Source organism: Bos indicus, chromosome 1, assembly GCF_029378745.1.
Source record: "Bos indicus isolate NIAB-ARS_2022 breed Sahiwal x Tharparkar chromosome 1, NIAB-ARS_B.indTharparkar_mat_pri_1.0, whole genome shotgun sequence".
NCBI lineage: Eukaryota > Metazoa > Chordata > Mammalia > Artiodactyla > Bovidae > Bos > Bos indicus.
Window position 1 is genome coordinate 138,055,525 of NC_091760.1, and position 18,001 is coordinate 138,073,525.

The 18,001-nt window shown below is 43.6% G+C and overlaps 1 protein-coding gene and 1 non-coding gene across 5 annotated transcripts in view; one reads left to right on the forward strand and one right to left on the reverse strand.

Moving 5' to 3' along the window:
- Nucleotides 1-18,001, forward strand: part of CPNE4 (copine 4) — a 686,364-nt gene that overhangs the window by 13,508 nt on the left and 654,855 nt on the right. The window contains exon 1 of one of the 4 annotated variants that reach the window (XM_070794762.1): nt 6,489-7,588. The exons of the other annotated variants lie outside the window; for them this stretch is intronic. Coding sequence (XP_070650863.1) covers nt 7,560-7,588 — 29 coding nt within the window. The 5' untranslated portion in view covers nt 6,489-7,559. Of the gene's footprint in view, nt 1-6,488; nt 7,589-18,001 lie in introns of those variants that run through there. 4 annotated transcript variants of the gene reach the window in all.
- TRNAS-GCU (transfer RNA serine (anticodon GCU)) lies at nt 11,029-11,100 on the reverse strand. The gene has a single exon. It is a non-coding gene; the product is annotated as a tRNA-Ser (tRNA).

Genomic DNA, 18,001 nt, shown 5'->3' on the forward strand with positions numbered 1-18,001 from the left:
AGATAGCATATTGGGTACACTGTACTGTCAAATCCACAATGCTACTAGCACAAGCCTTCTTTTTTTAGGGAGACCCCATTCATATTGTAAAACCATGGTTCTCATGCTGGAGAAGGAATCAGGAAATCTCCTGCAGGCCTCTTGTTACAGCACAGGTCTGTGGGCCCCACCATCAGGGTTTCTGATTTGGTGGGTATAGTGTTGCTGCTGCTGCTGCTGCTGCTGCTAAGTCGCTTCAGTCGTGTCCGACTCTGTGTGACCCCATAGACAGCAGCCCACCAGGCTCCCCTGTCCCTGGGATTCTCCAGGCAAGAACACTGGAGTGGGTTGCCATTTCCTTCTCCACTGCATGAAAGTGAAAAGTGAAAGTGAAGTCGCTCAGTTGTGCCCCACTCCTAGCGACCCCATGGACTGCAGTCTACCAGGCTCCTCCATCCATGGGATTTTCCAGGCAAGAGTCGTGGAGTAGGGTGCCATTGCCTGCTCCAGGGTATCATGTTAGAGTCAAATAATTTGTGTCTCTGACAATATCCCAGGTGATGCTGATGCTGCTGGTTTGGGAACCACACTTTGAGATCCAGTGCCTTAGATACGCACTTTATTTGGACAATCTGTGAGTTTTCTCTCCTGTGGGGTGTGACTGAGAATAGTGTTGATGATGAGAAAAGGGATCTGACATTTACTGAGCACCTGTGACATTTGCCATATTCCAGGTACCTCAGCAGCACTTTACACATATTATCGTAGTTAAGCCTCACAACTGCCCCACCAATCTATTCATAATTATTTATTGAGACCCTGTCATGTATGTGCAGTGCTAGGTGCTAGGGATATGGAATCAACACCACAGACATAATCAGGGAAACATGCTTGAGCAGATAATTATGAGGGTGATTAGTCTGATCCATAGAAAATGGAAGATCAGACAGTTAAGTAACTGGACTAAGGTTACACAGCTAGTGGGAAACAAAGGAGACAGACTTAAAAATCATTTTACTCAAAAATGTACAATCCCTCCACTAAAGCAGAGGTTCTTAGATTTTTGGTTTCAGGTCACCTTTATACTCTCATAAATTATTAAAGACCTCAAAGATTTTTTTGCTTACTTAGGTTATATCTATCAACATTTACAGTATTAGAATATAAAACAATGTGGTTCATACTTTGAGCACTGCTACACTAAACCAGGCTGCAAATAGTACCATTTTCTTATGCTCTAAACCCTGACTTGTTTTAATGACTTCTGTAAGCCATCAAAGATAAGAAACTTCTCCTAAACTATTTTTTTAAAGCACAAGTCTTTTCTTCTAGTGCTGATGGCTTCCTAAAGACAGGGCTGACCTGCTTTGGAATCACAAATGTGTGTTTGTGAGACTTCCCTGGTGCTCTAGGGGCTAAGACTGCACTCCCCATGCAGGAGGTCAAGGTTCTATCCCTGGTCAGGGAACTAGATCTCACATGCCCCCAACTAAAGATTCTGAGTGCCAAAACTATGACCTGGCACAGCCAAATAAATATTAAATTAAGTAAATAAATGTGTGTGTGTTTATGATAAGGAAAAGCAACAGTTAAATGACCAATTGCAGAACAAAACAAGATGTGGTGGCTTTATTGTTCACCGAAGTGTCCCTATCCCAGCCGGTGGTATTTAAAAAGTTACAGTTCACACAAGTTACTGACATGCATTGCCTTCAGTGTTCCTTGGGGCAAATGCCATGGCCAGAGAAGCACTGTGGGATCACTCTTGCTGTCTCGTTACAGTGAGAGAAATAGATGGAGGACTGGACTCAAGTCTAGCAGTTTGTATGTAATGTTGGCAGCTGAATCATGTTTAATTGTGGGTTAATGACTAAAATACTGCCTTTCTCATCATTTGTATTCATTGTCTAATGAGCATGAGATGGCCTAGTAGATACATTCCCCCTGTGTGTAACGGTCTGTGGTTGTTCAGATACGAATGCTCTGCCTGACTCTGAATGTTTTATGGGCTTCTTAAGTTTTACTGAGTAAAATCACCAAATCAGAGCTGCCATAACTCAATGCAATTCTTGGTGGATGATCAATGAGATCAGATCTCCTTTTATTTTTATAGAAACCAATGAACCGGTGTCAGGGGAGGGGAGCTTCTCCAGCAAGACCTGTGCAGTTATTTAAATGTAGCAGACCCTAGGATCGGAGAAGGCAATGGCACCCCACTCCAGTACTCTTGCCTGGAAAGTCTCATGGACAGAGGAGCCTGGTGGGCTCAGTCCATTGGGTCGCTAAGAGTCGGATACAACTCAGCGACTTCCCTTTCACTTTTCACTTTCCTGCATTGGAGAAGGAAATGGCAACCCACTCCAGTGTTCTTGCCTGGAGAATCCCAGGGACGGGCAAGCCTGGTGGGCTGCCGTCTATGGGGTCACACAGAGTCGGACACGACTCAAGTGACTTAGCAGCAGCAGACCCTAGGATGAGAAGCAGGAAAGAGAAACCTCCAGTCATCTGACTGTGTGGTCTTCTTGACACCAAACATATGGATCAGTGGTTCATGGGGAAACTTTTAAAATGTTTATCCAGGTATTTTGTGTGACACATGCACGTTCCACAGATAAATCGAAGTAAATGAAAAAAATGAGTGATGCTGGATGATCATTCATCATCTTCCTTAAAGGCTGAATTTTGACACCAAGCATCTCTGTTGGTCGACCTGAGGTAACATGGAGTCCTTCACATGGCATTTCTGCAGAGGGCATGTTTTGCCTGGTGACTGTAACATTTTAGAGGAAATATTTTCCTGGAAAGAGGCAATTGTAGGAATATCCAAGGCATGAGGCAAGTTGAATCTCCTTTTCACCATCACATCAAACGGGAGACTGTGTTACATCCCCTGAGGGGCCATCTCCTGTGAATCCTTTTAGCTGAGTTTCTTTTGCTGTTTGTAAATCGTGAGCTTCTTGCCCAGAATTCTGTTTCTGAGTCCAAGGGCTCATGTGAGCAGCTCTCAGTAATGAACCCTGTTGGTTTTGCAGGTTGTTAGGTCCATTTTCTAGAACCCCTATTTTCTTTTTTTTTTTTAAATTTTATTTTATTTTTAAACTTTACATAATTGTATTAGTTCTGCCAAATATCAAAATGAATCCGCCACAGGTATACATGTGTTCCCCATCCTGAACCCTCCTCCCTCCTCCCTCCCCATACCATCCCTCTGGGTCTTCCCAGTGCTCTAGCCCCAAGCATCCAGTATCGTGCATCGATCCTGGACTGGCATCTTGTTTCATACATGATATTTTACATGTTTCAATGCCATTCTCCCAAATCTTCCCACCCTCTCCCTCTCCCACAGAGTCTATAAGACTGTTCTATATATCAGTGTCTCTTTTGCTGTCTCGTATACAGGGTTATTGTTACCATCTTTCTAAATTCCATATATATGCGTTAGTATACTGTATTGGTGTTTTTCCTTCTGGCTTACTTCACTCTGTATAATAGGCTCCAGTTTCATCCACCTCATTAGAACTGATTCAAATGGATAAGAAAGCTATGGTACATATACACAATGGAGTATTACTCAGCCATTAGAACCCCTATTTTCTAAAGTAAGCACAAGGAATTGCGTGTCTCTCTGATGATTAGGACTTCCAAGGGCATGAGTTTAATCCCTGGTTGGGGAACTAAGATCCTGAAAGCCATATGGCCAAAAAATAAGAAGATAAAAATAAAACAGGCACAACCATGAAAGGTAGCTGGGCCTCTGCTCCTTACCAGCCCTCCCTGTCCAGGGATGGGGCTCAGGGAAAACCAGACCTGCCCACTGACCCTCCATGTCTGCTCTGTGTCTACCTTGCCAACAGTCAGCCTCAGTTTCTGCCTGGTGAACACATGGAATCATGGAAATCCACCTGACATCATGGGAACATTGTCTTCCCTAAGTTGGGGAGAAGACACAGCATTTATTTAGGGAGATGCAGTGTGGTTACTTGGGTTTCCTAGGTGACACTAGTGGTAAAGAACCTGCCTACCAATGCAGGAGACTTAAGAGACTTGGGTTTGATCGCTGGGTCAAGAAGATCCCCTGGAGTAGGAAATGGCACCCCACTCCAGTATTCTTGTTGGGAGAATACCATGGACAGAGGAGCCCTGGTGGGCTACAGTCCATAGGGTTATAAAGAGTCAGACATGACTGAAGTGACTGAGCACATAGCGTGCAATGTGGTTACTTAGGTGGAAACTTAAAATATTAGAGGAGGTGAACATTTATGCTTTGCACCCTAGTCTGCAAAGTGACAGCTACAGCCTCTTGAATCCTCATCAGTCATGTTCATTCAGCATGAGCCAGAGTTATTAGGCAATGTCAAAAAGCATGACCATCTGATGCTACTGTGTATCGAGTGTCTTATATAGAGAGAAACAAGGAGGGTTAAGAGTTGAGAGCATCCAAATTATGCTTAATGGCTGTTGCGAGTTGCTTTGTGGAGCATTGTTTGTGTTCTGCAGCTCGTGGTGTGACCTTGGGTACGTGCCAGATGTCCCAAATCACAGTCCAAAGGGTGGTGAGTAGTAGATGGATGATGTGGTGGGGGATGGAGGGAGGGAGAGGTGATGGCATTAGTCTTCCACTCAGGGGGAAACGTGAGCTGTGCTATGGGGGAGAAAGGCTCATGCTCAATCGTGCAATCTGGCAGCAGACTACTGATTCAAAGCTTATGCTGTTCCTTCCTTTAGGACCTGGAGTTCTTATGGTCTCCTTTCCCAAGGAGATAGCCAGAGTTTCCATCTGCTTAGCTCCACAGAGTTGACTGTGGGGTCATCATTTATTCATTCATTCGTTTGGGAGGGTGACAGGCTGCCTCTGCTGATATGTAAGCAGAGCCTCAGCCTTTGCATCTGCATCCAGGCTGCACCTTGGTTTTCCTTTCAGGAATTGCAGCCCTCAGAGCACTGGGGTTCAGCTGAATGGCCCTGCCTCCTCCCATCCCACACTTAATCACGGTGGCAGGTCTGAAGGCTAAGGTCAAGCAGGATGTGAGCAGCCCAGGGCTGAGAAAGGGGAGGCCTGCTCACTTGCTCTTGGCTTTCATGTGTAGGAACCTTTGGGAAGAGAAGGGTAGAAAGGACAGGACCAGCATGGAGCACTATGCAGTTTGTGCTGTGTTCTGACTCTGATACCTTTAAGCTCCATGGCTAGGAGGCATATTGCAGCGACAGATTGCCTAGTCCTGCTGGAAAAGCAGAATTTGTTCATTCTAGATTTTTAATTTTTAAGAGCTTGTAGTTCTTAGAACTTCTGAAATTTTTTTAATCTTAGGACTGGAGGTAGAGGGATTGATCTGCTGAAGAGTGGCTAAAGTTGCAGTTCAGGAAATTGCATGATTAGGTCAAGTGAGAAAATTAAAGCACATTCTCTGGGGTCATTAGTTTTATATTGGTTGCTTCTGTTGTTCTGTTTTAAAAAGTAAGTATCTAATTGCAAACTTTCCTTCTTCCTTATATGTGTATCTTCATGTTTCCCGTGAATGTATATTTACCTTTATTTATCAAATTTATTTTTCAGATATATTGTATTACATACTGATGCAATACCATGCCCATTACTTTGAATCAGTTATTTAAGTCCTTCATCTGAAATAAGAGCTATCTGAGTATTTCTGCTACTTAATACTTAGGGCTTAGAAGATTTCATGTGCATTTGAGGCAAAGTCCTACAGTAGAAGAGATGGCATGCTTTCTAAAGCTTGGAAATGAAGGTGCTAATACTCAGCTTCACAAAATTGTACATAATTTAAAACTGTAACACACTTTCTTGCTTGCTTTATTTTTAAATGTTGATCCTGGCACTCAGAATCCCAGAGCTTCTCCTATTTTCTGATTTTACAACTCCTAAGGAACGTGCAAAAGGAAAGGTAATAAAGGACAATCGTTTCAAGATAAAAACATGATTCATAAAGGTGACAGCCATGCCATATGTGAGGAGTGACTAATAGCTGTCGTGTCTGCTAATGGTTTTTTAAAAATAAAATGATAAAGCAGATTTTCCTATTATTTTGTGTTTCAGTGCTTGCTCAAGTACATTGCCCTGATTCTTCTTCATACCCCAGCAGTGCTGTGTTAGAGCTTACTTAACTATTTCACATAGCTCCATGGTTATTCTTCTAGTATATTTTATGTTTCAAGACAATGATGTGGTATGTTAAAACCGTAACCGCCACTTTTTATTTCTGGAGAGTGCAGTTGAATGGATGGAAGGCAAAGCATTTTCAAGGTTTGCTCATTTGGAATTTCATCCAGAGCAGTGATGAACCAGTAGTCATGCGCTTAATGAAGCACAAGCACACATTTCGATGGCCTTCCCTTGCCATCCTCAGCAGATCTGCTGCAGGCCTCATGGGGACAGACAAACAGGCCCAAAGACAGCTGCGCTGAGTGAGGGATGGAAGGGGAGGAAAGCTCTTATTTTAAAATCCAGTTGTCTTGCATTTCTCTGATAATGAGTGAGGTTGAGCATCTTTTCATGTGTTTATTAGCCATCAGTATGTCTTCAGCCACTATAGAAGACAGTATGGAGACTCCTTAAAAAACTAGTATTAAATTCAACTGTCATCTTAGCAAAATTGGTTAGTTCTAGGAAATGCGTCTCTGTGAAATTCTGTTGTTTTTGGCAAATAACCGAACCCTTTCCCCTTCACTGATAAGCTCCTTGTATATGTCGGTAGTTTTCCTCTTGTTTGGGTCACAGGTCCCTTGGAGAATCTACTGAAAGCTATAGATTCTCTCACCTAAAAAGTGAACACACTTACTTGTACACAAAAGTCTGCATCCAGTTTCAGGAGTTTATAGACCTCCCTGAGGCTGAGACCTTTTTCTTTTCCCACCAAGAACCCCTTCGTTATTTCTGCAGTGGATGTGTTCTTCATGGTAAATGTCTTTGAAAAACTACCTACATTAAACTTGTGACATGGTAGCGTTTCTTTTAGAGGAAAAGGGAGCAGTGGAACTGGGGACATTTAATTACCATAAATAGCTATGCATTGTGTTGTCTGGGGCACAGTCTGCATTGAGCATCTGGCTCCTCAGCTCCTGGGGATGCTTGGAGGAAGCAGGTGCAGGAGGGGTGAGGGCAGTGCCTTGGGGGTTGGCAGCCAGGGAGGCATGGCTGCGTGCCAGTCGTTGTCCTCAGGGCACTCCCTGCCCCCGCTCTGTGAAGTCCAGGGGCCCTGATTCCCTGACGGGCTGCCCAGGAAGCTAGAGAGTTGAATGCGTCATGTGATGCCCTGCCACAAATAAGAGGAGAAGGCCTCCTGCCGCATTTCTGGTGGAGGGCCAGCAGTGCCCAGGCTTTTGCCCAGATATCCTCCAGAGCTCCAAGCCCTGGGTCATGAGACACAGCATTTCTGGGACCTGCTTCCCTAGACCAGGGGTGCTGTGCTCACAGGAGATAGTGGTTGCTTACCAGTGAAGCAAATTGGCCTTGGAAGTGGTTCCCACACATCTTTATGCACGTGCATCAGGCAGCTTGGAACTAGGTGCTGGGTGCCTTATAAGGTCCCAAGAGATATTTTGGAAATAGAGAGGGAAGAAGAATGAACATGGAGGACCTGGAAGCTCAAGGGTAAGATGTGTCCTCCATCCCTCCTGCTTCTTCCTCTATCGTTCTGTCCATCTTTCTTTCCTTCCATTCTTTCATTCTTCTCTCCTCCTTCCCTCTCTTTCTCCCTCTATTTTTCTTTCCCCTCCTCACTTTCTTCCCAGTACTCTTTCTTTCAATCCTTTCTTCCTTTCCGTCCCTGCTTTCAAAAGATGTGTTCAGGCGTCTGCCTGGTGCTGTTGGTTCTCAGCTGGAGTGGAATTTTGGTGCCCTTTCTGAGTCCAGCTCTTCCTACCAGGGAGCATTTTTGTACTGTGTTGCCTTCCCCTGCTCCTTCCTTCATCAATATATTGAACAGCTGCCTTTAGAGAAAAAAAGCTAAAATGATTATGGACTTCACTTTCAGGAAGGAAGATTAAAATCAAATTTAGGAATTGAGGTACAAATATGTGAAAAGCTAAATAATAGTGGAATGATAACATGATGTCTTCAAACAAGAAGGTGAGATGCCAGAAAACAGAATAAGCATTATTGTTAGATGAATGAAACGAGACATGTTTGAGTTAGGAGAATTGAGCAGTTTTTGTGGAATAGGTGGGTTTGGGAAAGGTTTAGAGAGAAGGAGTGTAAACTGGGGTTCCAAATAGGGTTTTCATATTTGGAAAGAAAGAGAATTTTAGTCCAGGAAAGGGGAATGACGTGGGTAAAATCTCAGTGGTGTTGGTCTTTTTCTTTGGTCTCCTACATTTTCAAGGGAAAGTTCCAGTCCAGGGAACCTGTCTTTCTCTCCTGGTCATGGCTATCTTGTCTCCAGTTCTGTATCTTTTCCCACATTTTAAATTTAGCTGTTGACGTGCTCAGGGGAAGCACCTGGTGTGTCTCAGCCCCTGCTCTGATCAGCAGACTGGTCACTTTCTGCTACATGTAAGGAGCTACTTGGAGGGGATATTTAAACTGAAGAGAAGGCATTGAACCATCTTTCCCAGCGTAGTGGTTGAAATTCCAGCAGTAATTTTTTATCAGCCCTCTGGAACCAGAGCACTGCTTTCAGGACTCATGATTTAACATGCGGGAGGTCTCAGAGCACCTGAAGTCAAGGCTTTGGATTGTCATTCTTTATGTGACTTGTCCAGTGTGATTGAGTCCTGTCCAGGAAACACTCCCATTTTTCTTGCACATTTTATGTACATTTAGCCATTGTTCTTGTAAATTTTCATAGTAGATAGGTATTATAAGTTGAAGCCAATCTGTATTATTTTGTTCCAGCATCTTGAGTCCTTGAAGAAATAGTTGATTTTTAAGATGCCTGCTGAGCTTTGTACCTACCCTGGTGTCTGGGTCTTTCCTGGCAGTGACTTGAGTCAAATCTGACTAATATACTGTGGTGACACCTGGACTGTGGAAGTTGAAGATTCTAAGTTTAATCCCTCTGAGTCTCGAATTTCTCTTTGATTGTTCCATTGGATCCTTTCCAAAGCTTAGCCTCTTTGGCAACATTGCCAGGGAGATACAGGGTTGCTGGGATCCTCCTAGGCATGTGGGCTTTTGATATTTGCCCCTAAGTAAAAGAAATAATTCCTTCACCAAATACTTGCTAGTTGTCAAGAATTAAAATTTTCTCATTGGTCCATTACATTTGATTATTGAAAAGTTCACATTCAGGCATCGTATATGTCACATGTTGTGTGTGTGTGTGTTTGTGTGTGTGTGTGAAGAAAGAATTCTTTTTCAACAACAGTGTGGTGATTCTCAGGATCTAGTTGATCTTCTCTTTCATAATCTGGTTTAAAAGGTTACTTTGGAGCAGAAGGGAAGGGAGATGATGACCCTGGTGGTAAATGTAAGCCTAACTGAAAGCTGTCCTAGAATGCTCTTGTCAGAGGACAATTTTGAAAGTTTTAATTCAGCTCCCCATGTTATGCAAAAAGGAAAACCTAGGTCCAGAAATGTGAAGTAATTTCTACCAATGTGATGCAACAGATTTTAAAGACAAACCGGGATCTGAGTACAGGTTCTCTGACTCTTAGAAATAATTACATGTACAGAATCTGTGCAGCCTGTTATCAAAATATGTAGGAAAAAGAAAGCAATGATAAATAGTTTTCAGCAGAATAAAGGAAACAGTTTTTTTGCCACATTTAATTAGGAGTGATTTAACAAAATGTTTCAGAAAAAATTTTAAATTGGAGGATAAATATTTCTCACGAATACAGAGATCTTTTGCTAGGATATTTAGGGTCTGTTTGAAAAATATTATCGGTTAAAAAAAGCAGTCAGACTTATTGCCCATGACATTCACATAACACCATATAATGACTTTGGAGAGGTGTAGGGTGCTAAGCTAATCAAAAGCTATTCAGTTGCTTGAAAACTATTAAATAACTGTTTTTGTGAAAGAAGCCAAGTACATAGTATATTAAAAGATACTAGAAGTGCAGTCTTCTCATATACCATGGGATGCAGTCAAAACTGTAATTAGACTATATTTCCTGCTCCCGAAGCCAGTGTTAGACAAAAGAAGAGATTAAAATAGTTTATGAATCAAAAATATTTTAAGTAAAAAAGAAAGAAAAAGGAAAGAAAAATCACTTGGGTATTGAGGAAGGGAAAACCAAATGGTCTAATGAACAAAGCTACCATTTGTAGCCCAGCTTGATGGTGCCTCCTCCCACCTCTCCTTCTCAGCTGCCCCTCATTCTCACCCCAGTCTCTGAGAAATGCCTGGCCCCTGTACTCCCCTAGGATCTTGGGAAGGTGTGGAGAGGAGGCAGGGACTGCCCCGGCCATTTTCTCTACTCTGTTGCCTTAGGGAAAGCTCTCGTAGGGTCAGAGAGAGCGCTGTTCCCAGCTGTAGGCACATATCCAGGGCCTGGGAGGTGGTTGAAGAAAGGTCTTCTTTATGAGCTGCAGATAGGCCTTCTTTCAGCTCCTCCAGTAGCAGCTACCCTCTTAGAGCTGAGTTTGGGTGCAGAGCCCTTAAGATAGTCCTGGGTTCCCCACCCAGGAGAGTGTGCAGAGTGAGCTCATGGCAGTCATGAACAGTTTGGCTTAGCTTCAATCCAGATCTCTTCCTTGGCTCTCCTTCTCTCAGAGTCACTACTGTCATCTACCCCAAACATGTGCTGATCACCTGTGTTGTTGCATTGTTAGAAAGCTATGGTATAAATAGAGCAGAAGAGCTCTGGAGCTGGAATACCTGGGTCCATGTCTGGACTCCACACTTAGTAGTGCATGATTTTGGGCAAGTTATGCAATTTCTTTGGGCCTCAGTGCCATTATCTATGAACATGGAATAATAATGATGTGTGAGTGCCTAGTTGCTCAGTTGTATCTGGAGTGCCTAGTTGCTCAGTTGTATCTGACTCTTTGCAACCCTATGGACTTAGCCCGCCAAGCTCCTCTGTCCATGGGATTTGCCAGGCAAGAATACTGGAATAGGTTGCCATTTCCTACCCCAGAAGATCTTCCCTACCCAGGGATCGAACCTGGGTCTCCTGCATCAGCAGGCAGGTTCTTTACCACTGAGTCACCAGGGAAGCCCTGGAATAATAATGATGATAAGTCCCAAGACATGGGTTGTGAGGTTCTTAAATGAGAAGGGAAAAGCACTGTGATAGCACCTGACATGGAAGAGTGGCTCTGTAGATGTTAGTGATGATTATTACTCTAACCTGTATGGATGCTGGGAAAGGGTATGAATACCATCCCTGCCCTGAACAGATTATGCTGTAATCTGGGAAACTGAACATTTTTCGGTCATGAAGAAGGAAGTTGGTCTTGTAAAACTGGTCTAGTGGTGCTGAATTCTCTTAGTTTTCACTTGTCTGTAAAGCTTTTGATTTCTCTGTCAAATTTGAATGAGAGCCTTGATGGGTAGAGTGATCTTGGTTATAGGTTTTTCCCTTTCATCACTTTAAATATATCTTGCCACTCCCTTCTGACCTACAGTTTCTGCTAAAAAATCAGCAGATAATCTTATGGGGTTTCCCTTGTATGTTATTTGTTGCTTCTCCCTTGTTGCTTTTGATATTTTTTCTTTGTATTTAATTTTTGCTAGTTTGATTACTGTGTGTCTTGCTGTGTTCCTCCTTGCATCTATCCTGCCTGGGGCTCCCTGTGCTTCCGTGACTTGGGTGACAGTTTCCTTTTCCATGGTTGGGAAGTTTTTGACTATAATCTCTTCATATATTTTCTCAGACCCTTTCTCTTTTCCTTCTTCTTCTGAGACCTCTAAAATCCAAATGTTGATGTGTTGGAAGTTGCTCTTATGACCTTGTGTGTCTAGCAAAGGATCACTTTTATGTCTGAGGATGGATTGCTGGCCATGCCTGTGTGATCTAGCATGGATGGAGCAGAGGGTCCTTATTTTCCAAAAAGAGCTAAGCCCTCTAATCATGTTACTTTTTCCAGACCTTAGCCTTCTGAGAAATTCTGTCTGGGTTTCATTCACTCTTTAGGAAAAAAAATAAAAAGCACGTGGTTACATAGGAATAACTACGTGTAACTGGCCAAAGAAGTAGAATACACATGAATTCTTAAATATGCTACTGTTTTCAAGGCCATCTTTTTGATTGTGCCCCTTTGGTATCCAGGGAAAATGCAGAGGGAAGACCAGTCTGTTTTGTGGAATCTTGTATGAATTTATCAATCTCATAATGCCTAGAAGATGCATCTCTTAGAGCGAAGCCTCCATACTCTAGTAAGTCCCTCCTCTTATTGTGTGATATCAGTCTTTTCAGGGAAGGATTTCACACCATTGCCACTTTGGATACTAACTTCTGTTTGGCTGGTAGTGTCAATTCTTGGTGGCTTTCATGGCTCCTGTCAGTGAACCGGGCTCAGGTTCTGCCCTCTTTATGCCCAGCACCGCCTCAAGCAGAAGTCAGCAAACTAACCAAGGAGCCCAATCTAGTCTACCACCAGTCTTTATAAATAAAGCTTTATTGAGATGCAGCCACAGCCATGAATTGACATATTACCTATGACTGCTTTTGTGCTACAAATGCAGCATTAAGTAGTACTTGTGAGATGCCATATGGTCCACAAAACCTAGTAAAAGTCCTGTCCAGCCTTCTGATCCTCGACCTAAAGATTAGGTGTAGAGAGAGGGGGAGTCCTCCAAGGCCACCACATAGGGAGGCAGAGATCACAACTGCTCAACTGTAGGGAAATTCAGGACAAGAAAGTACAAGATGAGAGTAAGAAAGTTGCCTGTAGAACCAAGGAGATGAAGTAGAAGCTGAACTGTTTGGATACAGGCTTCTGCTGTGGTATGTAGCAACTTATCAGATTCCACTGGAAGTTGCCCCTGATCATATGTTTTTCTCATCACAGGGGTCACATGAAATCCTCCAGTGAAGGGAAAGGTATTGGGTGTGGGACACAATTCCCTCTCTCCCTACAGCTTTGCTGTGATGGCTCGTTACAGTCTCCAAACAAAACTGCCCTTCGAGATTTGACCTTACATTTCTGTGCTGATTCAGAACTGGGTAATGAGATTCCTGTATTTTCAGCTACCAGAACCCCTCACTCCTTTGAAGGTGCTGTGATACTTCACAAGTATCCCCAAGGAAGCCACACCACTCCAAGTGTCTGCCTTTCCCGTTTCTGTCATTGAAAGGGCCACAAAGAAGACAGAGTATGAAATGCAGTCTTATTGACCCACCAATCTTGCTTTGTAAGGAGAGCAGTGGCTTAGGAGCCACTCATTTTCTGTATATTACTGGCTCCATCTCTACTAAGAGCTTGTCAGTCTGATCTCAGCTCTGTGACAACCCCTTCCCAGAGCTTCTTCACAGGACTGCCAGCCTGGGATCTCTGCTACTTGCTGGCTGTTCACTGTGGCCCAGGACTGCCTCCATCCAGATGGGCACCATTTCCAACTTACACAAGGCACCCTGTGGACTGGCAGCAGTCCTGGGTCCTGTTCCTTCCCCTCTCTGGGCTTCAGTGTTGCCTGCTTGGGGAAACTGAGCTATATGACTTCCAAGGCATCTCTTAACTCTTTGATTCGTAGTCCTTTTGAGGAGTCTGTATGGCTGGCAAAGTTCCCTTCATGCTCTGTGCTGCTTCCCTGCCTGGAGTGCCTTTGAAACCAGCAGGGAAAGCTGTGTGCCAGGAAATCCAAGGGCTTGAGAAGAGAGGGCTCTTGGGTTGCTCTGGAGACTGGATGTGACAGTGTCAAGGCAAATACTGGCTGTGAGTGTCAGACCAAAGGCAGATATGGCTGAGCCTAGACTGATCTTCTCAACGTCAGAGCAGGAGAAAAGCCGGAGCCCCTCTGGCTCCATGTGCAGGGAGAACAGCAACATGTGCGCAAGTATCTTCTCTCCCTGACCAGACCATGGCTGAGTCTGACAGTAGAGATCTGGACACCAGAGTGACCAGATGCCTGGGCTGAGCAAAGGGACAGTCATAGGGAGGAGAACAAGGCACCCTGTGGGTGTGAATACACAGAGGTGAGGCTCACTGAGGCCACAGACCCTCTAGGGAAGAGGCACCTCTGAGCTTCCTTGAGAGCTTGTCAAACACACACTCCAGTTCCCTTAGGTTACTAAAGGTTTGGTATATTTTTCTTAAAAACCTTGTTTTCTTCTGTGTTGTCCCTACTTCGTTGGGTGTTGATAATGATGGGTGTGGACCTGGTGTGAAATGATTTCCTATTATCTCATGTAATTTAAACCTCACATGGCTAGCTGTGGCCAGTTCTTTCTACATTTGGCAGAAGAGACAACCATGGCTCACTGCAGTTAGATAATCTACACCAAGGCCACAGAGCTAGAAAGTTCTGCAGCTGAAATTCTAACCCAGACCTTCCACCCGGATGATATTGCTTTTAAATGCTGTGTCCTTATGCCTGTCCACATTGGCTTGAATGTGGCTAATGGAATTGCTAGTGCAATGAGGTTGCAGGAGCAGGGGGCGCTTTCTTACCTGTGCAGAGTTAACAGAACTCAGGGTTCCTTAACAGCACTGCTGACACTGGGGCAGAGAATTCTTTGGGTGGGGGGACTTCGCTGTGCGTTGTAGGAAGTTTAACAGCATCCCTACTCTCTACCCACTAGGTGCCAGTAGCATCTTCATCTCCACCCACTTGTGGCAACCCAGAATGTCTCTAGATTTCGTAAAATATTCCCTGGGAGACAAAATTGATCTTGCTCCAGTGAGATCACTGACATGTTAATTTAAAAAAAAAAAGAAAAAAAATCTCTCGTATGTAATTCTTTTATTGTCTACCGTTTTTCCCCCTTATACACCAAAATTCTACTCTTCAAGGGCTTGAGCCCTTCTTCCTACTTGGCTGACATCCTGAACTGTGTCACTGGGAACACTTTACCTTGCTGGCATCTTGTCCAGACACTCTCTCTTTGAGCCTAGAGCCTCCTGGGGGAAGTATTAAGAGACAACGAGCTATGAAAACAGTGTGTTCTTCCTTGTACTAAGCACCTCTGCTCCAGCAGTAAAACGCTTCAGTGGTGCGAACATATGGCATCAACTCAGCCTCTGAAAACCATGCTGGGCATCTAACATGCATGGAGGAAAGGGGACAGGCTGTGTGAGCTCTGGAGGCTTTTGGAAGGGACTCCCCTCTCCCCAGGAGCAGCTGGGTTGGGGTTCCTCCGAGATCTTGATTCCACGCAGGCCAAGGCTTTGCAGGCCTTGAAGCCATTGCATTTTGCTCCTTTAATTAAACTCCCTGCAGCCCTTGACATCTGCCACAGAGAAAGGCCTAGAGCAGAGCAGCCTCGTGGCGCAGTGCCAGCCCTCGCCTTGGCTCCAGGCAGGCGTCTGATAAGTGAGGGGTCAGGGCACACGAGTAGGGACCCACTACTGTGTGCCTTCTGCCCACACAGCCTTCTGAGGGTGGGGTGTCACTTGGAGACTTCTAGGCCAATAAACAGCCTGGGGTATTGGTCTCAGAGCAGGGTGTCTGAGCTGCTTAGCCACCCAGTTTAATAGTCCCAGCTGTAAAAGGTTAGTGAGGTCAGGGGTTTAATGTGCCAGAAAGTGATGCCTGTGAATTTTCATCAACGTGTTTCATCGGGGATGTCATCATGGGATCTGACAATGAGTTTTAAAATAGTCTTTTTTTCAGAACATAAATGTTTGGAGCTAAATAGAATTATCAGGAAAAATCTTTGAAAGCTTAGTCCACAGGGATTATATACATATCCTGAACCTAGGGTGTACATGTGCCCAAACCTTTATGCCCATGTGAACACATGCACTTGTCTCCATGTGAAGGATGAGGGGCTTAAATCCAGATGAGCCTGTTTCACATTCCAAGTCAAGTCAGTTTCTTCATATATCCATGGATGAGTTACTTATGATCTCTGAGCCTGTTTCCTTATCCTTAAAGTAGGAATAATTGTACTGACATCATTGGCACTGTTGTGAAGGTTACCGATAATGTGTTTGAAGTTAACAAAGTGTAGAAGACACTCAATAAATGATGATGTTGTTTCTATCAAAATATCCTGTTGTGAATTGTTAGGGAAAAGATACCAAGTCTAAGTTAGAACTGAATTTCTTAGATTACTCTTCAATACTTAGGTTACTATATCTCATACTTCCTTCATTTCACTCTTGGGACTGAATGTGAGTATATTCAATTTCAAAATGCTCTTTCATTCAATAATAATAACATGATCTTTCAGGAATTTGAATTACTATCATTTAATACCTCCAAAGGCTCCTGTTTTGTGTTCATTGCTGTGAACCTTTATGAAGCATGTACTGTGTGCCAGACATAGATCCAAAGGCTGGGTATCCAGCAGTTAAAATAAAGCTCCTGCTTGCTGATGGTTTATGTGCTGAGTCTGCTTCAGCCATGCCTCTGGGAAAGATGTGCCATCCTATGGCAGAGATAACCACTGTGAACAGACTTCATGTCATGCTCTGTGTTGGATGCTTAGGGGAGAAACATGTAGTGATGAAAAGAAACACTGAAATATGGCAATGTGGTTGGTTTGTTGGGGAACTGACACATGAGCAAGTGATTGAGACAGAAAATGCAAAACCATGACAGGTGTCATGGAAATCTAAGAATTGATTTAGAATAAATTTATGGATGAATAATTCATTAAAGCTGATTAAGGGAAGTTGAGGGCATAGTTCCTGAAACATAGTATGCGAATGTTTGAATGGATGAATTGTTGAATGGAGGGGAGGTCTGCCATGTACAGTTGTGTAGGTTTCATATTGCACTCCACTGTAGGCCATTCAAACTGTGATGATGGTGTTCAGCCTCTGTGCTCATGTGCCAAGAATTTCTCATGTGATCTCAGTCAATCTTCCTAACACTCCACCGTTTAAGTGGTGTTTTCTCCATTCTGCAGGCATGGACTTGGGCACTCAGTGAAGTTGCTACCTGCCCAGGTTCATAAAGGAAGTCAGTAGAAGAGGGGACCCACAATTGGAATCAGACCCCTTTTAACTCCAGAGTTCCTGCTTGGAGAATAGGAGAAAAGAGTAGCTTAAAAGGAAACTTAATGGTTTGGATCTTGTCTTTTAGAACAAAATGTTTGGGTCTCTGAGGTCAAAAAGGAGAAGTAGAGACACTAAAATGATTGCTTTTCCAGGTTTCAGGCTTCACGTCACAAGCTTAGTGAGACCCTTGCTCTGTTTTCTCCACTGTGATCACATCACACTCTAAGTGCTCCATCCTTCTCTCCTTAAGGGAAGCATGGATCCCAGACCCCAGAAAAACCCATGTAGTAGAGGTGGTAAATACACCATTTGTATTATTCACAAAATTAATAATAAAAAAAGATAACAGCACTGGACCAGATGAGTATTATCATGTCCACTGTTATTGTAGTGGACACTCAGCCTCTTGGCCAGGAGATGACATGCAGCTCAGATGTGCTATTTCTTTTATGAGTAAGTTTATCCTCTCTCCATTCCTGAGTCAGCAATAAGCTGGATAATGCACTGCCATGTTGGTGTCCCGTCAGGACTGTGAGCTAACAGGACCTTCCCAACACTGGCCCCTGAAGTCTCAGCACTTCATGCTCCTGTGTGATCCTGGAAATTGGCAGGAGCCGGGGGTCGACTGACTGCACCTGATTTCTAGTTGCTCTTAAAAGGCAGTTTATTTCTCATCAGATTCATAATGTATCTGTTCAGTCTAGAGAATTGTAGTTCTTAGGTGAAAGAAAACATTATGGCAGGTTAAGTAGAATTGTAGATAACGGTGAATACAATTTTAAAATTTCAGGAAATGGAGGGTTAGAAGTTGCATGGATTTTGAAGGGGAATGTAGTCTGCCTGCTTTGGAAACATCCTGCTTCGTATACTGTTCTTCTCTTCGAATTCCAGAACCTGTAGGATTCTTAGAGATAATGTACTTACAGTTGTAGACAGGCTGTACCTCTTTTGTTTGGTTATCTTAGAGAAAGAAGGGGAGGGGTGAGGAAGAGAATTATATTTCTGAGT